This window comes from Buteo buteo, chromosome 30 (assembly GCF_964188355.1).
Source record: "Buteo buteo chromosome 30, bButBut1.hap1.1, whole genome shotgun sequence".
Classification (NCBI taxonomy): Eukaryota; Metazoa; Chordata; class Aves; order Accipitriformes; family Accipitridae; genus Buteo; species Buteo buteo.
The window spans coordinates 3,558,592-3,582,861 of NC_134200.1; the positions used below are offsets into that span (position 1 = coordinate 3,558,592).

Sequence of the window (24,270 nt, forward strand, 5' to 3'; positions counted from 1 at the left end):
CCAGGGCCAGGACCAGGGGTGCTACGTGCGCAGGAACAGGTATCTCATTTTTATAGAGCAGCATCATTTTTAGGATCCAGCCAGTTGCTTTGAGGCTCCAAGCTGCATCCTGCGTTTCCAAGCCCTCATTTTAATGCTCCAAACCCCTCTTTTAGGGCCCAAAGCTTCAGGTTTAGAGTGCAAAACTTCAATTCTAGGGTCGGAAACCTCCTTTTTATGGTCCAAAGCCTCATTTTTAGGGTCCAAGCCTCATTCATCAGTTCCAAGCCCCACTCTTCAGGTGCAAAGACTCTTTCTGAGGGCCCAGAGCATCATTCTGAAGGCCCAAAGTCTGATTTGGAAGGGCCAGAGCCTCCGCTGTAGAGGCCAAAGCCTTATTTACAGTGTGCAAAGGCTCATTTTCAGGCCCCAACCCTCAGTTTTTAGCTTCCACAGTCTCCTTTTTAGGATCCAGTCTGCAATCTGGAGGGTTCAAATGCTCATTTGGAGGGCCCAAAGCCTCATTTTGGGGGCCAAGCTCCTCGTTTAGGGTATGAAGCCTCATTTGGAGCCTCCAAAGACCCATTCTTAGGGTGCAAGGCCTTAGTTAGGTAGCTGCAAATTCAGCGTCGGGTCGCTGCACGAGCCTCCCTTCGGCACTGTCCTCCAAGAAGTGGGGTGGCGCTGGCTGCTTCCGAGTCATTGGCTCAGCATCCAGGAGGGAGACTGGGTCACGGCGGCAGCTGCTCAGCAGGCGATGACATACAGAGGATGTCACTGTTAGCTGATTGTGCTGCTTGAGGACAGACGATGGGTAAGCGATGACCTACGGAGGAGGTCACTGCCAGGTGATTGTGACCACCACCATGAGGGCAGAGGGCCAGTCCCGCACAGAGGCCCCAGGCTCACTGTGCAACTCGCACTGTGTGGTGAGGTCCTCGTCCTCCCAGCTGGGCACGGCCATCTTCTCCCGTGTGCCACAGGGCGCTGATGATGGCTTCTGCCTGGGAGAGGAACCGTTACCACTCACAGCTGGAGAAAGCAGCAGCTTTTCTCCCCAGTCTCATTGCTGAGGACTACCTCAAGATTATCGGTCCCGTTCAGGCTGTCCAAGGAGTGCTGCTCTTTGCGGATATTTCAGGTGGGGTGAGCAGGGAGGAGCAGCCACGGACACGAGCCTTTTTGGGACACGCTAGGCCCTTTGGAGCCCTGCCCGGGCTCCTCAGACAGAGTGGCCACCTTGTCACTGCTGAGGTCTTCTGCTGGGATGCCCAAAGAGAGGGGGACGGGTTATGTTGGGCGGTGAACCACTGCCACCACCAGCACTGAGCCAGCGCGTGGGAAGGTGTGACCTACAGGTTCTCGGGCCGGGCAGCATGGAACTGGCTGCCAGGTCCTTTGTCCCACGTGGGCATTTCCTGACTTCTGGGTGTCCCTGTTACAGGTTTCACTGCTTTGACAGAGAAATTCATCCAGAGGGCTGGCCCAGACAGAGGCACTGATGAGCTGGCGCAAACCCTCAATTCCTACCTGTGTGACATTTTGGAGGGTAAGAGCCGTGCTGCGGGACTGTCTGGCATCGGGCCGTGAGGCTGCTCGTGGAGGGTGGAGGTAGACATGCTGGGCAGCCTGGTCCTGCCTCCTTGCAAGGGCTGGGGCTTTCTGTGGCCTGCAGGAACAGCAAGAGCAGCCAGGGTCTCCTGGTGAGTCAAGGCGGGCGCAGGTGCTTTCTGCTCCCCCCTGTGGCTGAGGAGGCACCCGCTTTCTCAGCAGCTTCCTCTGTGCTTCTGGCGTGAACACCTGGCTCAGTGATGCATTAGTGCCCAGAGCAGGCTGGGGGCATCCAGCAAGTGCCAGGGCACGAGTGACCTGAGGATGCTGGCGCTGATATATGTGTGTCTGTGTGTGTCTGTGACACCCTCACGGGCCCCTTTTCACAGGGGACTTCTTGACCCTTCTAAGCTGACCGTGAGCACATTGTGGCCACCTCTTTGGCAGCCCCTGTAGAGCAAAGCAAGAGAGTCCTCAAAGATGATGAAGGGTCTGGAGCATCTCTCCGATGAGGAAAGGCTGAGAGAGCTGGGACTGGCTTGGGGGGTGATCTTAGTAATGTGTCTAAAACCTGAAGGGAGGGTGCGACGAGGACAGAGCCAGGCTCTTTGCAGTGCTGCCCAGTGTCAGGAGCAGAGGCCACGCCCCAGGCACGTACTGAAACACAGGACGTTCCCTCTGTACGTCAAGAAAGGCTTTTTGACTGTGAGGGTGACTGAGCGCTGGCCCAGGTTGCCCAGGCAGCTTGTGGAGTCTCCCTCCTTGGAGCTATTAAAAAATGATCTAGCCACCGTCCTGGGCAGCTGGCTCTGTGCAGCCCTGCTTGAGCAGCAGGGTTGGACCAGATGGACCCCAGAGGTCCCTTCCAGCCTCCACCTTTCTGAGATCTGGTGGCAGCTCGCAGGCCTGCCTCCGTGCCTGCTGTGGACATAGCAGGGCTGTGGCCCCTGTGAGCCCGGGAGGCAGGCCAGAGTGGTGCTTTCCTGGGCTGTGCCCCACGGTGCACCCTCACGTGGGTGCTCCTCTCGGGGCAGAGGGGCTTGCTCTGTGGCTTCTGGAAGAAGGTGTCCACATGACTCTTCCTTTCCTTCTCTCTGTCTGCAGAGGTGCTGACTTTTGGAGGAGACATCTTGAAGTTTGCTGGTATGTACTTAGGACGACGATGCCCACGTGTGCTGACCTGCAGCATTTAGCTGTTGTGGCAGCCATTTGCTGTGCTCTCCTTCTCAAGAGGCTCTGTGCAGCACCTTGAGCCAGCTTCCTGGCCACTCACGCCCCCCCCCCGTGCAGTGCCCTTTCTCCAGGCTTCTCTTTCTCCCTGGGCCTGCCTGCCTCCGGTTTGGCTTTGGCAAGGGCTGTGGCCTCCCTCATTCTGCCCCTGCTGGTAGGCCCCTGGGCTGGGGGTGGGGGGGCAAGGAAGCACTGAGAGGAGGAGACCCCCTAGAAAGCACAGCCAAAGGTGTGTGTCGGGGTGGTGGTGAGGGGCAGGGAGGCCCTGGTGATGGCGGAGCTCGGGCTGCCAGGCTGCGAGGGGAGGAGGCGGCCCTGGTGTGCTGCAGCTGCAGAGGAGCGCTCGGGGCAGGGGGTGCCAGCGCTGCCGGCTGTCGGCCGCTGTGGCTGGCCCGGGAGAGGAGAGGTGTGCCGGTGCCCAGGGTTTGGCCCTGCAGGACGGTGCCCTCCCACAGGCCCATCTTCCTCAGCGCGTCGGCCGGTTTCTGCTGTCCCTGCCACTGAGCGCAGGTCGGGGAGAGTCAGGTCTCAGCAGAGCCTTTCCCTTTCCCTCACTTTCCCCAGGGGATGCTGTGCTGGTGCTGTGGAGAGCACCACCCCAGGAGCTGGCGAAGACCATCAGCCTGGTGCTGCAATGTAGCCGGCAGATCCAGAGGAAGTATGGGAATCGTGACACGCACGTGGGTCAGAAGATCCAGCTGAAGATAGGTACGGGCGCTGTGGCACGGGCTGCTTCTCGCTGGCAGGGAATGGGGGGGATCCGTCCTGGGGCGAGTGCCAAAGGAAAGCATCTCCTGCGAGCATTTAAGGGGCCAGCTGTGGTCTGGGCGGGGATGGGAGACCAGGCCTGCTGGGTTTGCGCGCATTTGCAGATGCAGAGGAAGCTTAAAGGCAAAGCGGGCGTCAGATCAAGTATTAGGGTCCTCGAATATCTGATTTAGCACAAATGTCTGTGGGAGGTAGTTATCTTCCCATTTTTTCAGGTGGGGGCAGCTTTGCATCCTTTGCCCTGCTGGATTCTCCCCTGCCTCTCACAAAGAGCAAAGGGGAGCTGCTTTGCACATGGCTCTGGGAAGGGCTTTGGCAGGCTGTCGTGTGTGTTGTCAAGCAGACAGCTACAACCTGCCTGCACGTTAGTAGAGCAGGCAGTGATCAAGCCCGCCTGGTTTGCTGGGCTTCTGGGCAGGCTGCTGGGCTTCTGGGCAGGCTGCTGGGCTTCTGGGCAGGCTGCTGGGCTTCTGGGCAGGCAGCTGGCTAAGACACCCGGCACTCTCAAGACACTGTCTATTTCTAGACACCCGTTTCAGGGACCTGTGTCAGTATGCCCCTGAGTAGGATGGAGGATGCCCTTTCCTTCCATAACACCAGTCTCCCCACTGGGCTTCAGATTAGGTTCTGAACAGCTGAGATGCTGGGGGCTGTAGAGCTCAAAATCTTCCCTGTGTGAGTGCTGCTTCTCCCTGTCTCTCTCACCAGGGATCTCTGCAGGGCCCATGGACCTCCTGGTAGTCGGAAGCAGGAGGCGGCAGTACTTCTTGATCTATGGCGAGGCCCTGGATGCAGTTTGTGAGGCCGAAGAGCTTGCGCGTGCAGGTGAAGTAATCCTCTCGGCCACCTCCTGGGAGCTCTGTGAGCAGCACCGGCTCAGGACCAGGCGCCTTGCAGGCAAAAGAGCTGTGAAGGTAGGTGGGTGGCATGGCCTGTAGAGCCATTTTGAGGACCCAGACCTGGACATGAAGGAGGGAGGTGTCAGAAGGCTGAGGAGCTGGATGTGGAGAGAGTTGGAGCTGTGGAAGTGGGTGGGCAGCTGAAGCTCTTGTCCTTCCCTCTCAGGGGTAACAGTGGGCTGGGCTTGCTTGGTTTGAGGGGTCGGGAGGCACCGGGAGGGCTTTGGCCCCACCAGCAGTGTCCTCTGTGGGTCATGGCGCTGTTGTTGACAGCTGGGGGATGCTTGGGGGATGCCTGCCCAGCACCGGTGCTTCTGAGGAAGCACTGCTGTCCCATCCAGGCAGGTGGGCTTGTTCTCCCCTTTTCTGGGCAGTGACGGTGGAGAGCAGGCTTTGTCCCCTGGGACTCCTGGGGAGGCCAGTGGCAGCGCCTTCACGCCGTGTGTCTCCAGGTTACAGGCATGGATCCGATGTCTTGGTCAGAATGCCAAGAGGCTTTACGCAAGCTTGTACAACACCCAAGGAGCCACCGCTTGGAAGGGGAAGGTGAGTGCCAACTTCACCTTGTTCGCGGCTTGCCTGGAAAGGTGGGGCCTGGCTGCTTCAGGGGCCAGAGAGGAACCACCTCCGCCCTCTTCCTCCTTTCGGTTAGCACTCATGCTTTTGGCCCTCGCGTGCATCAGCTGGGGCAGTGGCTGCTGCTGTCTTCTCCCTCCAGGGGACAGCACTGCCGTGAGCATCTGGAGGTGGCAACATGAGCAAACGCAGAAGACTCTTTCTCCCCCGTTTCCCGTGCCAGCCCCTGCTTTCCAACACCTCGTAGTCCTGTCCTCCCAGCAACCACCTGCTTTTTCTCTCCTCAGGTGCCATGAGACCTGCTCTTCTCCTGCCCGGTGGCGCTAATGCGTACGACGTGCTTAGCAAGTACATATCAGGAGCTGCTCTCGGGAAGGTACGTCCAGGCCACCACTGCTGGGGGCTGCCTTTTTGGAGGGCAGAGGAAGTGGTGCGTTGCAGAGATGGAGTTCTCGTGAGAACAGCCAAAGAGAAGAAAACGCACCCTGAGAAGACAACGCGGGGAAACTGAGCCAGGGGGCACTGGTGCTGCACCATTGCGTGTGTTGTCCTCGGAGAGATACGGGTGGTGGGAGGCAGACTTGTGTCTGTCTGTCTTTTCTGTGGGTATGGTTCTGGATGTGCTGCGGTCGTGGCGGTGGGATAAAGGGGAGGTTGCACTGAAGTCCCCAGAGCATCCCTGCGGGTCGCCCCTCATGTCCATACCCGTCCCAGGATGGGGTGGTACCGGAGCACCTTTCTCTCCTTTGTCATTTGCGTTAACGATTCGGTATCTGCCTGCCACAGGCTGGGCAGCCTGCCCGCCATTTGCACTGAGAGGAGGATTTAGCCCTTCCTCGGGGAGTACCTGCTATTGCCAGTATGCCTGCTCTCCCTCGGTATCTGGTGTGGGGAGTAAGCCCCCGGGAGAGCAGGCTGGTGAAGCCATCGTGCTCTTGTCTTCCAGCTTGATGACAGAGTGCCGCTGGACCTCTTCTCTGAGCTACGGCCAGTCACCAGCCTCTTCGTCCAACTGCGGCTGACTGCCAGAATCAGCACGGTGGACATCCGCACCATCATCCACGATGCCAGCAGGATGATGCTAGAAATCCTCTGTCCTCACAAAGGCGAAATCAACAAAATCGTCCTGTTTGATAAAGTGAGTGTGTGGGAGCAATCGCTTCCCCCCACGCTGAGGGGGTGGGCGGTGAGCAAGAGGGAGAGGCTCCCTCTTAGGCATTGTAGCAAGATGTGCTGCATCCGTCCTTGGCAGGGCTGCATGTTCCTCTGTGTGTTTGGCCTCGGTGGAGAAAAGCTGCCCTACGAGAGCATTCACGCCTTGCAGAGTGCTATTCAGATCTTCACTTCCTGCTCCACGATGCTGATGGAAATAGAGTGAGTGTGTGTTGGGGGTGCATGCTGCCTGGGATGGCGCAAGGGGGCTTCCCAGAAAGAGACGTGTCTTCTAGCTTGCTCTGCCTTGTCCCTGGCAGGAAGGAGGCAGTGCCCTGAGAGGTGGCAGGCAAGCCCCGGACTTAGCCCTCGGCAGCCAGGCGGAGTCCCGCCAAGCACACCCTGCTAGCCACCGTGCTGGAACGAGCCCTTGCAAGGGCAAGAGGCTCCTTGGTGCCAGAGGCAGGCCCTTCTGGGCGACTGGCCCCTGAGCAGGGATGGGGTCCAGCCACCTGATCTCAGGTTGCTGCCATCGCAGGCAGTGACACCGTGGGTGCCTTCTTCCCTCCCTCTTTGCTCATGAGAGGGCTGTGGCCTTCTGCAGGTTGCAGCTCAGGGAATGTGGCCTCAGGGGAAGTGTCCAAAACATCCCACATGCGCTCTACCCCTGTCCTTTGTCCCTTGCAACGTGGGTACGTTGCGCCCCTGAGCTCTCGACGTCCCCAGGACCCGCGCTGGCAGGACAGGATGGCAGGTGGCCCAGGCTAGCGCCGAGGGGAGATGCGGGAAGGGATGAATCTGGGCGGGCAGGACTGCGCCTGGGGCGCTGCTGAAGCTGCACTGTTTCCCTGTGTGCCAGGGCAGTGTCTGTTGCAGTTACCAGTGGGATGGTGTTCTGCGGAGTCACCGGCCACCCTCTGAGGCATGAATACACAGGTAGGAGGCATGTGTCTGAGGCATGGGAGGCTGGTGTGGGCCTGCTTAAGCATAGCACTCTGGAAGAGGAAGGCGGGCTGGGAGAGGGCTTTCCCAGCAGCCGGTCAGGAGCGGCCCGGGCAGCGCGGGTCCTGGCCCGTGGCAGGAGAATGGGCTCTGTGGCCGTTTGTTCCCCTGGGTTCTGCTGATCCCGCTGTGGGGTTGGCCTGTGCTGGAGGTGAGGCAGCCATTGGCCTGGAAGGGCGCCACGGGGCTGATCGCACAGGTACGTCAACGCACGCTCTCGCACGCTCTCTCTCTCTCTGGCAGTTATTGGCCAGAAGGTGAATTTGGCAGCCCGGATGATGGTGCGCTACCCTGGGCTGGTGTCCTGTGATGCAGTGACCTATGCCTCCTCTCGGCTGCCCCCTTACTACTTCAAGGAGCTGCCGGAGAGAAAGATGAAAGGCGTCGGTCATCCTGGCACTGTCTATCAATATGTGGGGATCACCAAGAAGAGGTGAGTGACCTCCGAGAGGGCTGGACGAGGGGATTGTGGCATCAAGGGTGCAGCCTTGGCCAGCAAAGAGGAATTGGGCAGAGAGAGACCAAGCTGGTCTCCCCTCCCTCAGTGTGGCTGAGACGGTCAGAAGCCCTGGTGCGGGAGGCTTTTTGCCTCTCTCCCCTGCTGTCTCCTGCTGCTAAGAGAGCGGGAGTGAAGCCACAGGGATGGGGAAGGTTTGTCTGTCTTGGCAGACACAACCTGGCCTTGCAGGCTCTGTTCAAATGGCTTTCAGCTGTGCTTGCTCCACCACATGCCCTGGTAATGCTGACGCAAGGAGGTTTTTGGGACAAGGCGCTTCCGAGCAGGAAGCTTTGGGCCAGCCTGGTTCCCATGGGGAAATGTGGCCCATGGGGACACCCTTCCTCATGTCTTCCTGCTGAAACCTCAGCTTTTCCTCTGGGCCAGGATTTGACCTTCTCTTTGGATGAGGGTTTGAATGTTAACATTGCCATCTCTTGGAAACTACAGGAGGAGTTAGGCCAAAGGTGCTAGGTGCTTGGCATCCCAACCCGTTCAGTGACACCAATCCTCCTTTCCGAGACACTTGATTCTCTTGGCCAGCGTGTGCTAGCCAACAGCACACCCTGGCTCCTTTCACATGTCTCCAGTGTCTCTTGGTTTGGCCTCTGGTGGTGGACTCTTGATACGTACTCCTGTCCTGCCGTGGCCGTTGGGCTTCTTTATGCTTGAAGCTGTCCTAGCATGCAGCTTGAACTTTGGGTGGGGGTGCACACAGGGGAAAACATGCTGCTCGAAAGACAAGCAGGTGCACGAGGAGCACATCCTGCCCCTCCATGCCAGGCTGCTTCTCTGTGTCCCCTGGCTTCTCGCCAGCTAATTGACTTGTGTTTTCTTTTCCCCTGCTTCTAGCATATTTGGCATGGGTCTTGCCAAGAAGAGGTCAGAGTACGCCCCCTTACTGGGTAGGTGGAGAATGCCTTGCTCTTCTGAAGCCCAGTTTCTTCCCCTTGGTAACTTTTAGTGCCTGCCACGCTGGGACGGGAGAAGCTTTTGCCAGGGATGGTGTTGCTGCAGAGGCCCTAAGGAAGTGCGGCCTCTCTCGGCCCCTACTTGGTTGATCTCTGTGGGGTGGAAAGCAGGGTGAGGCGCCTGGTGCTGCCTTGCCGTGCTCCAGACCTGGTGCGAAGGTACCTTTCAGCTACGGAGCTGCTCACGCCTGGGGGCTAAACTGATCCCGGTCTTTGGGATCAGGAAAGCGATTGCCTTCTGCCAGTCTGACGGAGAGTTCCGGTGGTGGGTTCTCCCCCTTGTACTCCTCAGAGATCCTTTCTTGGCAGCATCTGGGCGTAGACATGGCAATGTCGGGACCCACGGGGTGCCTTTAATCCCTCGGTGTCTTGCTGGAGGTTTTGGGCCCTGTTACAGGTTAACCCCGGGAGGCAGCTCAGCCCCACAGAGCCACTTGCTCCCCCCAGCGGGATGGGGAAGAGAATCGGAAGGGTAAAAGTGAGAACAGTGCTGGGCTGAGATACGCACAGCTTAATAGGTAGAGCAAAAGCTGCGCAAGCATGCAAGGCCAAATCAGGCATTCGTTCCCTGCTTCCCATGGGCAGGCAGGTGTCTAGCCATTTCCAGGAAAGCGGGGCTGCATCATGCGTAACGGTGACTTGGGAAGACAAACGCCGTAACTCCAAACGTCCCCCCTTCCTCCCTCTTTCCCCCAGCTCATCTTGCCAAGCACCGCATCATATGGTACGGAGTAGGCCTTTGGGTAGTTGGGGACAGCTGTCGTGGCTGTGCCCCCTCCCAGCTTCTTGTGTGCCCCCAGCCTGCTCGCTGGCGGGGCGGCGTCAGAAATGGTAAAGGCCTTGATGCTGTGCAAGCGCTCTTCAGCGATAACCAAAACATCGTTGTGTTATCAACACCCATGTCTGGTCACAAATCCAAACCATAGCACCGTAGGAGCTATCACTGAAGAAAATTCACTCTAGCCCAGCCAAAAGACCCTGAAGATGCTGCCTCAGCTCCCAGGAAGTGCCCTGTGGCTCATGCTACAGCGAGGAGATGCTGCAGCGACTCGCATCATCTCTTCCAGTCTTGTGCTGGATCACTGCGGGGAGTTGCGTGGGGCTGGCTGAACCTCTGTGTCTGTGGGAGGGCAGAGGGTGGCGGGACGGGGAAGAAGGCATGGAAGCTGCACTGTGGGGCAGGCGGGCCCGCTGCCGCTCTGAGGAAGGCAGAGGTAAAAAAGCTGGGATGAGTGGGCAGGAAGGAGGCCTGGCTGTAGGCGGGCTGGTGGAAGCGGTGGCGGGACAGGGAACTGCGGTGGAGGGTGCCAGCCAAAGTGGCATCTCTCTGCTTTTCAGCACACCCAGCAGCTGTTTTTCTTGTTTGTCTTCGCAGGTCGGGAGAAGGAGATTGACCTCTTTGGCAGCTGCTTGAAAGCCTATGAGGACTCAGGACAAAGGCACATCCTGGCATTTGAGGGCACGATGGGCTCCGGAAAGAGCCACTTACTTACCGAACTGGCCTATTTAGGCCAGGCTGCTGGGCACAGGTGCAGGTTTTTGACCTCTAGCTTTGGGATGCTGCCCCTGCCCATCACCTGGCAGCCATAGAACATTCCGTCCCCTCTGCCGGTGTGCCTGGCCCTTGGACTGCAGCCTCCCGAGAAGGCCTCCTGGAGACTCTCCCTAGGAGCACCTGCATGCTCTGCTCCCGCCTCTACATCTCTGGGGAGTTGGAGGTGGCTTCTTGAGCCATGGCCTTTCCTCCTTCACCTCTGGGCCAGGCACAGGTAGAAGGAAAGAGCCCAAGCCCAATGCTTTTCATCTGACTCCAGACGCAACAGACAGCAGGCTGGCCTGTCTCGGAAGCCCTGCTTGCCGTCTGCCTGTTTCCCAGAAGGAGCACTGGGGCAGAAAAGCCTTCCTGTGGTCTGGGAGTCAGGCTGCTAAGGTCTGGAGCCCAAAGGCAAACCCACCACTTGCTCCATCCTTGCCCCTTAGCCCCCTGAGTTCCTCTGCAGGGGGAACGTAGCAAGACCTGGGCCGGCGCTGTGGAGACACAAGAGTCTGGAGCCGGCTCTCCCAGTGGCTTGGCAGCAACTGCCCCTCTGTGCCCTTTCTTGTATGAGGAGTGAAAAACTTGGCCTCCTCTGGGAAGCACTTTGAGACGAGTGGCTGAAGAGCCCCCCCCCCCAAGGGCATCTGCACCCCTTTTGTCTTAGAAGGCTTGGGCTGTTGGGGATCTCAGTCCCCTTTGCTTTTGCACGGCAGGGTAGTTGCCATGGAACTGCTAGAGGTCAACGTGAGGCAGTCCTTCTGTGCCATCCGTACGCTGATGGCCAGGGCCCTGGGCCTCCAGGACAGCGAACCGTGCGGTGCCAGGCAGTGCACGCTGCAGACAAAGCTCCGAGGGACAATTGAAGAGAGCAGCTTTTGTCTCCTCAATGACATTTTCCTTGTCGAGGTGAGAGCAAGAGGCCTCTCTGGCCCTGGAGAAGGCCTTCTCATGAGCTTTTCTGGGTCTGATGTTGTGTGGGCGCGCTGCTGGGAGTGCCTTACCTCGGGGGTGGGAAGCGTGGGGGTGGTAGCACAGGTTTCCCGTTCCTGGGCCCTGGGGGGCTCCCTTTCTGGGGTGAGTTCATGTCCTGCGCTGCATCTGGCGGTGCCTGGTGTCTTGTTCAGCACCTTGGAAGTGGCATTGGAGAGAGGCTGGTGCTGGGCGAGTGGTCTGCTCCAGCCAGCCCAAGCTTCCTACAGGCAGAGAACCAGCTCTTCAGCCCACCCCCAAGCCCCAGCTCTGCCAGTGACCCTCAGCAGAGGGCCTCTGCTTTGGGCTCCAGGTGCAGCCCCCACTGTGGCTCCTTGCACCTGTGCTGGGGAGAGGTAAGGTGCTGAGGCCAGCAGAGGCAGTTTGCTCTGCAGTCTTGCTTGGTGGGTTCATGTGCCTCGCCCCGGAGCGATGCTTCTGCCTGACTCTGCTTTTCTGGCCAGTTTCCCGTTTCGGACAAGGTTCGCAAGATGCGTGGAATTGAAAGAAAAAAGGAGTTGCACTCGACTTGGGCAAAAGTGCTGGAGAAGGTGAGCCTTCCTGCCTTCCTGCCTTCCTGCCTTCTTGCCTTCCTTCCTCCTGGGTCAGAGAAGGAAAACAAGCCTGCTGGCTGCAGGCTCTGCACCACAGCAGTGTGAGTGGATGGGAGGACCACACGCCCGGGCCATCGCGCTTCAGGGCCTGAGAAACCCCCCACCCCCACCTCCCCCCTCCTCCCCGCAGCCCCACAAACACACCCCATAACTTTCCTCCCGTCAAGTGTACCCTGGACAAGGAGCAATGGCCTCTGCATTCCCTTGCCCAAGCTGCCTCCTTCTGCAGGTCAGGTGGTGTTAGGTGTGACCTTAAAATCTCAAAGAAATTAAGAGTCAGTAAGCTTCTGAGCAGGGAAGCGGCTGGGGAGAGACTTCAGAGCATCCTCTCAAGAGACAGAGGCTCAGTCTCCTCCCCTGCAAGACACTTGGGATTCCACTGGATTGCCCTCGGAACATCCTGCTTTTTTTCAGACCATTGGAGGAGAATTTGGCATTTTTGTCATCGACAATGCCCATTTCATCGACCCTGCCTCCTGGAGTATCATGTCACCCGTGCTCCGAAATGTCTCCTACTTCATGGTCATGAGCTTGGCGCCGGGCTACGCGAGAACAGAGGGCTTTTGCAAAGCTGCAGCAGACAACACAACGTCCCAGAAAATCACCTATCTTCATCTGGATGAGCTGAAACCTGCAGCTGTGGTGCAGGAGGTCTGCCAGAACCTTGGAGTGGACAGCATCTCCAGGGATCTAGCGAGGTAAGTTCGAGGCAGGGGAGCTCTTCCTGAGGGCTTGACCCTATGCAGACCACGGACGGGAATCAGCGCCCCCGGAAAGGGAGCGCAGGGCCACTAGAAGCATCACCGACTCTAGCGAGTACTCTAGGAGGTGGGTTGCTTGTTATGCCTTGTCCTGGCAGGCGTGAGCTGAGAGTGGGCCACTGCCGAGACACAGAGTGTGGGAAGTGTCAGCCCTTCGCGGCTGCACAGAGAGGAAGGGAGGAAGAGTCCCGAGCCCAAGTGTGGCTGGGCTGTGAAAAGGCCTTGGTCTAGGTGGCCAGGCTGTGGGGGAGATTCCCTGGGACAGAGGCCTGCCCTGCTGCCAGAGAGGATCTAGGCTCCTGAGGAGAGGAAAGGCAGGGCTCGCTGCTCTGTGCTTTGGCCGTTGGCCGCAATTCTTTTCCCGTGGACTTGAGCGAAGGCTGGAGGTTCAGGGGGGCCCAAAAGCCCAAGGCAGCAGAGGACTGTCCCATTCAAAGGCGAGGTGCAGCTGTGACAAAGATGCTGGCTACCCTGTATTGCCCAAGTGACTCGCCGCCCACCTGAACCGTGTTTCACTTTACTCCTCTTGTGGTGGTCACTGCCGCGTCTGCTCCTGTCCAGGTTCCTGATCCAAAGAAGCTCGGGGATCCCGTATTACTGCAAGGAGCTGCTGGGCTGCCTTCTTTGCAACAAGATGCTCTTGTTCCGCACCCGGAGGCGGGCTGAAAAAGCAGAGGACAACTGGGAGAGCCTGATCAGTAAGCACCTTTGCTGCTGACTAGCGAGTTGCTGTGGCGCATTCTCCGCAGCACAGTCTTGCCCCATCGTTCCCCCATGGATCTGGGCAGAGTCAGATCTTGCAGCAGTGCAGAACGTGGTCCGGCGGAGGTGTGGGCTCCTGCGTGCCTTGCTGTTGGGACAGCCAAAGCAGGGGCTAGCGAGTTGTGGTGGCTTGGAGGGGCCTAAATTCTTGGGGCGGGGGTTGGGGGGCTAAAACGCAGGGGAAATGGTTCCAGAGCACATGTGTTTCTGATGTTTCTTAGGCATTCTAATGGGCACATAATTTACCCTGGCCCAACGCCAGCTCACTTGAGAACAAACCCCAGCTTGAGGCTGAGGGACGGGCTTGGGAAACTTGAATTCAAAACCATAAATCCCCACAAGGGTGCTGGTAACGGAAGAAAACGGCGGCAATGCCACCGAGAGCGCCATGCCAGCCAGAGTGCTGTGGCCTTGGGAACAGCCAGGGCTGATGCTGCATTTTGCATGATCACTGGCAATTTCCCTGGCTGTGGAGGTAGCCCTGTCGAAGGCAGCAATGCTGCCGCTTTCTGTCGCGGGGTGTTCAGTTGCCCCCTAGGCACGCCAGAAGCTTTGACTGAGGGGCTGTTTGGGAAAGGTGGTCTGAAGGCAGAACACCTGTCTGTTCTGGGAGGGCTATGCAAAGAAATGCTTGCAGTGGGAACTGTTTTGCTGTGCTTAATGACCACGTTCAGCGCGTGCAGGTCTGTGCGCTTGCACTGGACCGTGTGAAGTGGGACTTGTCCCATCTCAGGCGAATTTTGAAACGTTTGCAAGCCGCAAGTTACTTTGCAAATTGCCTTATTCGTGTTCTCTTGCTCCACCCAGCTTCTGCAGTTGAGGCTTCACCCCTCACAGCAACCTCGAGCTCCAGTGCGGGGAACGATGGCACGGTCTGCATCATCAGACCAGACGTGAACCCGGAGAACACGGTGCTGCCCACCACCTTGAAAGGTGAGGGACCGAGAGCCGCTCTGCTGGCTCACGGCTGTGCTGGGGCCCCTTCGCGGGGCATGGGCTAGAGGGAGGCTGGGCATTTGTGTGCTGCAGAGTCACCCGCTCAGCTTGGGGGCTCCGCTGGGAAGGTGGCTCCAGTGCAAGCAGAAACAGGCCTGGGGTTGCAGGCAGCCATTTTCCCCTCCTGGGTGCGGACCAGCTGTGAGCCTGCTGGCTGCTTTCCAGCAGCAGGTAGGAGAGAAAAGGCTATTGGTGCAACACTAGGATGGCTCCCTTTTCTCACAGAAACAAATCCTTTGCTGGGAAAAGTCTTTGACTTGCCGCTGACTCAGCTGCGATCGCAGCTTTGCCCTCGCTATTCTCTTCTTAAGCTCCCCAGCTAACGTCGCTCTCAAGGCACTTAATCCAAACCAAATCCATTGGTTTTTTCTGTGGATTGGCACGGAAATCCCCCCATAGCCAGGTGAGCTGGATGGGGGAGCTGTCAACGACTGTCCCTCCTCTCTAGCCATAGCCGTTTGTATGAACCTTGAAGAAACGTCATGCTAAAGCATTCCTGCTATGACGTTGTTTTGTCCCGTCTGCCCCGCCCCCAAAAAAAGAAAACCAAACGAAAGGCGTAGTATTGTCTGGCCAAGTTAAGAGAGCTGTTGTGGGGAGCTCTGAGTCCACCTCTGCGGTAGGGAAGGTTCTCTGTTTTCTGTGTGCGCTGTTGGGCAAAACCCTACTCCAGATCTGGTAGGGTGCATCACGGATGCATGTACCTGCTGGATCCTGCCCTCCTCACCCCAGGTGGGCGAGTGTTTGTTTGAGCATCTCGCTCTTCCCCAGGCCTCGTGGCCTGCGATTCCAACAGGTGCGGAGCCATTTTGAAGACGCCTGCCCTGGGCTGCCGTTGCCCAGCAGGTGCAGTGCCGAGGAGAAGAGGCCAAAGTCTACCCCATTTCATGTGTTGAGACTTTCCAGCCTCTCCAGCCTCAGCATGGGGAACAGGCAAGAGAGAAAGAGGTGTTGCTTCTTTTTGACAGAGATTGCGCTGGCCCAGCTGGACCAGATAAAGCCACTGAAGCAGACGGTTTTGAAGTTTGCAGCTGTCATCGGGCCAGTGTTTACCACCCAGCTGCTGTCACACATCCTTCCTGATGGCATCAGGCACAAGATGAATTGCTTGTTGGACATGCTGGTGAGCGACAACATCCTTAAGTGGCTGAAGACCACAGAGGTGCCAGAAGAGGTCCGAGATCCTACCAAGGGGCCAGGCAGCTCTCGGCAGGCAGAGAGTGGTAAGTGGTAGCAGTGAAGAGGCCAAGGGAGCTCCCAGCTGTGTCCTGGTGGGGCTCGCCAGGGCATGGTGCACTTCCCCCCTCTGCCCCAGTAATGGCTGGGTGGAGCTCAGGCAGGCATGGCGGTTCGGGATGGCTTGTTCAAAGATCTTACAAGTCAATCTCAAAGAACGCTAGCTTTGCGCTGGAGGGAAGCTCCCACCAGCTGTCCCGAGTGCCTCTGCTCCTCTGCCTTCAAGTGCTGCTTGTAGCGCAGGCACGGGAGGGCATGTGCCATCACCGATATCCTCTCCCAGCTGCCTGCGGCATCCGGATCAAAGATGCCCTCCAAAGTGCCCCAGGGCCTTTGAGAGGCTTTTATTCAGCTTTGATTCCCCTGTGGTGCAGCAGGGGAAGCTCAGGAGGCTGGGGACTGCCTTGCCAGGAGCGGAGAGAAAGCACTGGCCGGGGCTTGCTTCGGCTGGCGGCAACATCCCCAGCTCCTGTCTGGAGCACAGCTGAGCACTGTGTCCCCAAGGCTGTGCTGGCATCAGCAAGGCAAGGCGGGCCCTTTTGCCTCGTCCTGCAAGGCTCGGTGAGCAGCAGCGCTGGTTTGCTGCTAAGGATGCTCACCAAGGCATGACTTTCATGCCCCGGCTGGGACAGCCCTGAGCCCTGGCCCCAGCTCAGGCTGATGCAAAGGCCCTTTGCCCTGCAGGTGTGGAGAGACCCTCTCCGAGCAAGAAGACCACGGAGCGGCAGTCTGGCGTGCTGGTCTTCTGTGTCCCACTGCTGCGGGAGGCTGCCTACGAGCTGTGGCCCGAGAGACAGCGGGTCGCCTTGCACCGCAAGTGCGCCGCCTTCCTGGAGCGGCACGCGCACAAATGCGAGAGCTGCAGCCGAGGGGACTTTGTTGCCTTCCACCGCTTTGCTGTCACCAGCACCCAGGAGGGAGGGAGCAGTCAGGGCCCTGCTGAGCAGGGCGACCCTCACAGCTGGGAGGCCTTGGTGCTGGCAGGAGAACAGCTGAAGAGGGATAGGACTCACACCCCTGAGGGTATGCTGTGCACCATGCTTCACAGCCTGGGCCCTCCAGGACCCCAGGGGGGCTGTGCTGGGGATGGGGTGGGAGGACATCTGCTAGGGACGAGCCCAGGAGGTGAGGATGGCCACTGCAGACTTTCTGCAGTGTGTCGGGACCCTTGCAAGGACCCTTGCGATCCCCAGCCCGCTGAGAGAGGGAGAGTAGTTCTTCCCCTGGGGTGTGTGAGGAGGTATCTAACCCCCTGTTTTCTTTCCTGATGCTGCAGGTGCTCTGCAGCAGCAGCAGGCTTTCCTGGAGGAGGATTTTGGGTGAGCAGACACGGTTTTGATGATTTTGGAAGGCAGTGAGCTCAGGGTGTCCAGAGCAGACAAAGGAAGCGCCGCCATTTGGCTGCCGGTTGTGACTGCAGCTTAGGGAAGAGGCTTTCTGTGGGGTGGGAGGTGGGAGGAGATGGCCGTGGAGATGAGGGAGTGCTTGAGGAAGCCTGTGGGCTCAGAGCGATCATCACACTACACTGGAGCAGCCTTTGCTTTCCAGTTCCTACAGAGTAGCACTGCAAAATCTGCAGGGGAAAACCTGCCCCGGGGACTCGGGTGGTTTGCCTGTGGGAAGAGGTGACAGAAAGCCCAGCTTGTCTCTTTCTCCCTACCTGCCAAGCACCTGTACGGGTCATACATGCCCATGGCCTCGTGCTCTGCTTTGAACAAAGGGCTTTTGATGCCGTCTCTGTGGGGAGAAAGAGCAGTACAGGTGATGCCTGTGTATTCTTTGCTCTCTTCTTCTCCTGGGAACCGTCCTCTGACTAGTGTGGCAGGACGGTTTCTGGCAAAGAGTGAACAGACAGCTGAGCTGCCCAGCAAGACCGACAGGAAGCACAGCGGTACCTGCTCATGTGAATGCAAAGCCATCGTGGAATCGGTGCTCGTGCCTTTGGCTCGCCACTACATGGCGATGGGCGATGCTGCCAGAGCCTTCTACTACCTTCTGGAGTCTGCGGCTGCCTACCTGCATGTCTCCAACAGCTACATGGTGAGTTGCCCTGCTTGCCAGCACCCACTGTGCACAGAGGCCTGCCTGCCTGGCCGTTGCACTAGGGCATGCCTTTGCGGGACCTTGGAAGGGAAATGCTGGGGTCAGACCCTGACTTTTTCCTCTGGTTTGCCTCTTCTGCGGCAAGAGACACAAGGCACTGTGCTCTTAGCACGAGGGGCATTAGCAGGGAGGCAGTCTGAAGGATCACTGGTGCCTGTCTGTGCTCTGAGACAGTGTGACTGTGTTTGGGCGGGCATCACCAGGGGGAGAAACAGGCCCTCTTAAGATGTATGCCAGAGGCAATGATGAGGGAGGACAAGGCTGGCCATGGGCTCTGCACCCACGCTCACCTGCTCTCTGTGTGCTTGCGCAAAGGCCCTCATGAAGCTGAACGAAGCGGAGGTCCTGAGGAACTCACTAGAGAAGAAGGCAAATGTGATAGCCTGCTTTGAAGAGGCCACCTTCTTCAGCCTCAAAGGGGAGGTAAGAGACGGGCAGGTCTGGAGGGATCTCCCGGGGGACGGAGCTGGATGCCTTCCGCGGTTGCAGGGGATATCCCTGGCATCTCCAGCCACTTGGAGATTCCTGCAGTCTCCTGGGCAGCTAGTCCATATCAGGATGTTTCCCTTTTCCTCTGCAGGTCTGCTGGCATATGGGGCGCATGAAGCTGGCAAAGAAAATGCTCAGGGAGGCTTTGAGCCTGCTCGGAAGACAATTCCCCCGGACCTCCATTGGAGCCTTTGTCAAGTCTCAGGTGGAAAAGTTGCCGTGTGCCTCTTATGTTGCCAGAAGAGCATCCTCCCTTCCGCAGGAGGCCCGGTAAGAAGCAGAACTGAGAAGCCAGGGGAGGAAGAGCCATTTCCCACCTGGTTCCAGGCATCCCGGCCCAACCTGCCTAGGCTTGAGGCCACCCTGAACCTGACACATAGGCCTTAGCAGGACCGAGGCAGTAAGGAGCCACGTGCGGGTAGACCAGGGGACGGCAGAGCCCCACACTCCCTCCCTCCTTGCGCCCTGCTTTCCACCGGCCCTGTCCCATTTAGCACTGCACAGCTAGAGCCTCTGGGCCAAGCAGTTTCTCTCGTGTGGCAGGAGGAAGAGGCTAGCCTGGCTGCTGCGGCAGAGCTGCTGTCTTTCCTTACTGGAGCACCTCTTCAGCCTGGAGGGCACTTCCAGTGGACGGACGTTCTCCCGCCTGGCAGCGCGCATGAAGGCCAACACGGACAGGGCAGCGGACTCCTACCGGGCAGCAGACTCCTGCCACAGATAGACTTACAACAGAAGGGTGGCAATGAAGTTACCTCATTAAACAGCTCCGTTATTATGACCTTTGTAGTCAGGCCTTTCTTTCTGTCTGAGGCACGGAATGGTACGCTGTCTTGTCATTTCTGTTGGCGGCTACTGTGGTGGCTCCATCAGTGATGGCTACAGCTCTCTCGAAGGCCCTGGTGCAGGCTCCTGATGGAAGACGCTTCTGATTTGAGGTCACATTAAAACCAGAGGCCTCTACAACCCTAGCCCTCTCTGTTGTTCTTGCTCCTCACCACCTACGTACGGTCAGCCGGCTCCTGCTGCTCCCTGTCTTTCCCCCGCTAAAGGGGAGGGGTTCCCGGGGTTTGGGGGGTGTCATGTCCCAACTTCTCAGGACAATGACTCAGGTTTGCCGATTCCCAGGTCAGGATTAAGGTGAAACAACACCAGGGATCCTTTAACTCACAAAACTCAACTTCTCTTCGCTCACAACAAGAACTGGCATGCTCACCACAAGAATTCGTATGCGCACAACAAAAATTGGCATGAAACTAGGTTGGCAAACTGTCTAACATGATAACCATACATCACCAAAGATACACTACAGGCCTTGCTTATTTGGGAATCAGTTCAGGGAAGACAATGAGGAGAGCCCTCCCGTTGAGTCACGAGGTTCAGAGCAGACCCCCTTGCTTTCTAGGCTCCTTCTCAGAGAGGAGCCTCGGGGCGGCTGGGTCTGCTCTTAGTCCCAGACTTGGTCAACTGTTTATGCCTAAAGGGATGAGATGTAGGCATCATGGAAAAGGAGAGGGGGCAGGAGGGAGGGGAGGGAGAAGATGATTTCACCAGTCCTGGGTCCAGCATTGGTTCAGTCAGCCGAGGGGTCCAGTCAGCTGAGAGGTCCCGTTGCAGTGGGCTTGCACACCTGGGGCTTCAGTTTGTGTGTCCTTTTATCATCCTTGCCCCTCCTTTGGGTGGGCACTCCAACTCCTTACACTAATTAGGTAGCCTTTGGGAAATAGGTCCATGGGCTTGGGGGTTGTTTGGGGAGTGACTTCCCCTTGCCTGCAGATGTGATCTTTTGCCATGCATGGTGAGCTGCCCTGCTCAGCACTTCAAGAGCAGCATATCAGAACAGGGAGCTGTGCACCCTCTAGCATGCCCTCCCCTCCCTCTCCTGTTGCTGATGGGGTGCTGATGGGCTGCTTTTCACCTGTGGTTCCTTGCTAGGCAGAGTTCCTTGTTATGTCCTTAAGCAGAACTTGCCCCACCACAATGTTTGAGACATTAACTTTTTCAGTCCCTCACAGGGGGTCCCAGGTTTGGGGTCCCCAGGGTTTGAGGGTCCCAGATTTGGGGGTTTCCAGGGTTGAGGGATCCCCAGGGTTTGGGGGCTCTGGGATTTGGGGGCTCCAGGGGTCTGGGGGGCCCAGGTTTGGGGGTCTCAATCCTAGGGGAGTGCCTGGGGTTTGGGGGTCCCCAGTGTTTGGGGATGCTGGGTTGGGGGAGTTGCAGGCTTGGGGGGGGGTCCCAGATTTTGGGGCTCCCGTGTTTGGGCGTCCTGGATTTGGGGGTTCCTTGGTTGGGGGTTCCTTTGTGGAGTTACCCCCCAGCACCCATCTCTGCGCAGACATGAAAGAAGCAAATTTCTCGGCGCTGCGTGTAAGATTGGCTTACTGCACACAGGGTACCGACCCCCGCTTGTGGCACAACACATCTGCAAGTACAGTACTGACCCAGATAGGAAACAGAGGGTGCCACTTAATCCCAGGTGCCACATACACTGCACCTTCTTCCATCGCCTCCTCCCCACGAATCGTTTTCCAGTCTCCTCCACCTCATCCCAGCTCAGATACCTGCACTCTGGCTCAGGGCTGGCGACCCTTGGGGCAGCAGCAGGAGCTGCTCTGACCCTGGTGCTGGGGTTGTCCCTGGGGCTGAGCGCTCGGGCCCAGGGCTGGTGAGCTGGGCCATGGCAGGGCCCAGGGCTGATGAGGTCTCCAGGTCTCCCCCAGGCCCGTCCTTTCATTATCCTTTCCAATAATGAAAGGATTGGAATGTACAAATGATGCGCAGTGCAATCGCTCACCACCCGCCGATCGATCGACACCCAGCTAGTCCCCGAGCGGCGATCCCCCGCCCCCGCTCCCCCCAGTTCCTATACTAGATGTGACTTCACATGGTATGGGATACCCTGTTGGCCAGTTTGGGTCAGCTGCTCTGGCTCCATCCCCTCCCAACTTCTTGTGCCCCTCCCGCCTTCTCACTGGCTGGGGATGAGAAACTGAAAAATCCTTGACTTTAGACTAAACACTACTTAGCAACAACTGAAACCATCAGTGTTATCAACATTCTTTGCATACTGAACTCAAAGCACAGCACTGTACCAGCTACTAGGAAGACAATTAACTCTGTCCCGGCTGAAATCAGGACACTGGTTCATGCTTCTTTGGCAATCTTCGGGGGCGTTCTGGAGCAGGATGTTTCCTTTTTATCAGTCTTTAGTTCCTTCTTCAAGGGTGGGGTCCTCAGCAAAGCATGCATAGTTTATACAAAGTAATCAGGCTTGCCTAGTGAAGCTATGGAGTAATGGTCCTCCTTAAAGGACAAGGTCTCATGTTGAACCCTGAGCTGAGCAGTATCACCATGGCTAGGCCATAACTCACACGTATGACTACACATGGACTAAGCCCCAGATGAGAGCAGAAATTGTTGTTGCTAAGCCTGGGTGACAGAGGGCTGCTCCTGCTCTCTCCTCCCTGGTGTGAGCCGAGCGCATGAGTGCCCTGCCTGCTCCTGCCTTGGTGCTTTGGGAACTGGGGTGAAAAGGAAAGACAGACTGGTGTAGTTGCGGGACCTCTTGAGGTGTCCTGGGTTTGCTTTGCTAATTGCTCGTGTAACGTTTCCTCGGCTGTTCACTAGATACGTGCATAGAGAGGCAAACCAGGCCATGAACTGGCTTTCCAATTGAAGGTTTCCTCTTGCAATAAAACGTGCTTCCGTTTTCTCATGGGTAACAGCCTGAAAGATAGAAGCGGAAGCAGCGTGTGCCTCTTGTGCAAATAGGTAACAACAGATGGTTGTATTTGGTTGATCCTTAGTTGCTTCCTGCGTAGGAAATCTGTACATTAATTTAATCTTTGTGTTTAGGCAGGGCCTTGCTAATGTTACTGGGTAGGCAGCAAGTATGTGGATGTCCGGTCTCGTGCATGTTTGTGACTGATCTTTGCTTGCTGTGTACTCCCGAGGAATGAGAGCAATGCAAAGAACTGATGAAGAAAGAGCTGCCGGTCCAGATGGGAGTGTTAGGTTTTAAATTTTCTCGACTGTGTTCTAGCCAAAAGCCTTGTCTTAAACAATTGAAGCGAGCTGGACCACTGGGTATTTGTCATCCCTGCGCAATTCTGTATCGCTACGGCCTTTACCAGCCGTGGTGGTGGACTGGGGACCTGTCCTGTAGTGAGGTCAAAGAGGGTATTCAGGAAAAAAGGGGTACTTTTCCAAAACGCTTACAAGACAGAAGGCAACAGCTGCTGTAGACAGGTGGGAATACACAGGACCAGGCGGTCTCGCTCAGAATGAGGAACAGTGATCTGGGTACAGCTGTAGCGTGACAGTTTTCAGGGCCTTGAGCAGCACAGGAGGAATTTTGAGGCAGCATGGCCCGGGCAGGGGTGTGTGAACAGCTCCTCCGGAGCGTGGAGATGGGCAGGGGAGAGCACAGTGCTGTTCGTGTTGGTGCGCAGCAGGGGACAGTCGGTGGAGGCTGCTCTCGGGACGTACAATTAAGAGCTGTCGTCTTGGTACTCAGTGGGAAATAACACGTTCCCAAAATAACGAGACATGCCTTGTGGTGCGCATGCGTTCGTGATTTCCAAGGAGTCAGGGAACGATAAGAGCAATACCCAATTAGCAGTCGACAGAAAAGGCAAGGCTTCCTCTTCATAACGGTGTTTATTTATAATAATAGAATTTTATTTCTGATAAAAAACTGTCACCATCCTAATAATAATTATCCACCTTTACAGTAATGCTTACTCACCATTCATCAGCCTTCTCCATTTCTTTTTTCAGTCTTTACTTACACCAAACTGGATATAAACCGTAAACGCTGAAAAGTGCAGAAAATCCTGGACAGCCTTCAGCTTGTCCCAAGGCTCTCTTTCTCTGCAAGCCCAATAAAACAATGTCTAATTAGACTAGTGCATGCTAGGGCAGCAGGAGAGGATTAGTTTGGCCCATCGCTTCTTCACAGGAACATGGGGGCGGGGGTGTTTGTTTTTCATACACAGGGACTGGAGGGGCTGGAGAATGCAAATACTGGTGTCCTTGATTTTGTGTGGATTGATGAGTTGTACATTGTGGTCACTCTTCCAAGTCCAGGTCAAAGACGTACCAACAAGAGGCTGAATTTTGACACGCAGCATTGTCTCGAAAGGCACCTTGCGAACGCCAGCCGATGCAAACGCTGCAGAAACAGGAGGACCCCTCCGAGAAAGCTGCAGCTGGGGCATTTGCTCAGCGTTTCATGGTTGACCTTGTTGACTCTGTCTGGAGCAATCTTTGTGAGAGTGGCTATTCCTCTGACCCACTTTAGAGAGGTTTATAAGGGGTTTTTTTCCTCTGTGTGTCTGTGAACATGGCAATGTAACGGGCCCAATAACCGTGAAACGCAACTGAACGTCTTGTTTCTCGATGTTATGTACTAAAAGCACACCTTTGCGTTTGTGGCTGGGCAGAGTGTTTCTGTTTTCAAACAATGCCAGTTTGAAAGCTGACGCTTCTGGTCATCTGTAGTGGGTTTTGGGTTTGGTTATGGTTGTTGTTGGTTTTTTTTTTCCTGAGAAGAGCTGCTTTCATATGCCTGTGAATTAAGTGGCTGGTTAGCACAAATAGACCATGTAGGAGGAATCTGTATTGTAATCAATGTATTTGGGCCGGCCGGACAAAGAGGTCACAGTTCTGAGAGTCTTTCTGCATCCTTCCCGAGGATTACGAGAGCAAGGCAGAAATGAGTAGACATGAGAAACTCAGGGTTACTGTTGCTTAACTCCAAAAAGCGATGTCTGATGTGGAGAGGGCCCTGGCCCAGCTCCAAAAGGTGAGGAAAGTCAGAAAATAGTCAAGAGTTAGAACTAGAAGCTAACTTCCCCTGAGAGATGCCACCTGGTTCTTGCAAAGGGAATCTCTCTTATAGCAAGGACGGACATCCCTAATGATTGTAACAAAAGGAAAATGACTGCCGAGTTCCTGCCCTTCCTCCTTAGTACAGGAACACGTTTTCTTGCTTTCTTCTGGTCAAATTACTGAAGCTATCGAGACAGACTTCCTTCTGTGGCTGAGGGCAGGAGGAGATGGTGGAGAAGATGGAGATGATGGTTCTGGGGGGCACAGAGCTTGGATGCAAGTTACAGAATCTTGGACTATAAAAAGTTTGGCATAACGGTATGTGTGCAACGTTAACTGCAACAGTATCT

At 56.7% G+C, this 24,270-nt stretch overlaps 1 protein-coding gene across 1 annotated transcript; it reads left to right on the top strand.

The window, feature by feature from the left end:
• Positions 1–800: 800 nt before the first annotated feature.
• Positions 801–18,812, top strand: LOC142025828 (adenylate cyclase type 10-like). The gene is made up of 25 exons (XM_075018508.1): positions 801–913; positions 963–1,120; positions 1,424–1,528; positions 2,635–2,673; positions 3,325–3,468; positions 4,237–4,442; positions 4,880–4,973; positions 5,291–5,379; positions 5,950–6,141; positions 6,256–6,377; positions 7,015–7,091; positions 7,401–7,590; positions 8,506–8,558; positions 10,000–10,153; positions 10,875–11,067; positions 11,595–11,681; positions 12,159–12,442; positions 13,067–13,203; positions 14,084–14,200; positions 15,232–15,486; positions 16,184–16,522; positions 17,325–17,539; positions 17,918–18,025; positions 18,183–18,361; positions 18,635–18,812. Exons 1-25 carry the CDS (start codon positions 801–803, stop codon positions 18,810–18,812), a joined length of 3,828 nt encoding a protein of 1,275 aa, XP_074874609.1.
• The last annotated feature ends 5,458 nt before the right edge of the window (positions 18,813–24,270 follow it).

Coding starts and splice junctions, on each gene's coding strand:
- LOC142025828 (XM_075018508.1), top strand. CDS start 801: ATGACCTACGGAGGAGGTCACTGCCAGGTGATTGTGACCACCACCATG. Junction 2,674..3,324: donor AGACATCTTGAAGTTTGCTG/GTATGTACTTAG, acceptor CACTTTCCCCAG/GGGATGCTGTGCTGGTGCTG. Junction 10,154..10,874: donor GGCCAGGCTGCTGGGCACAG/GTGCAGGTTTTT, acceptor TTTGCACGGCAG/GGTAGTTGCCATGGAACTGC.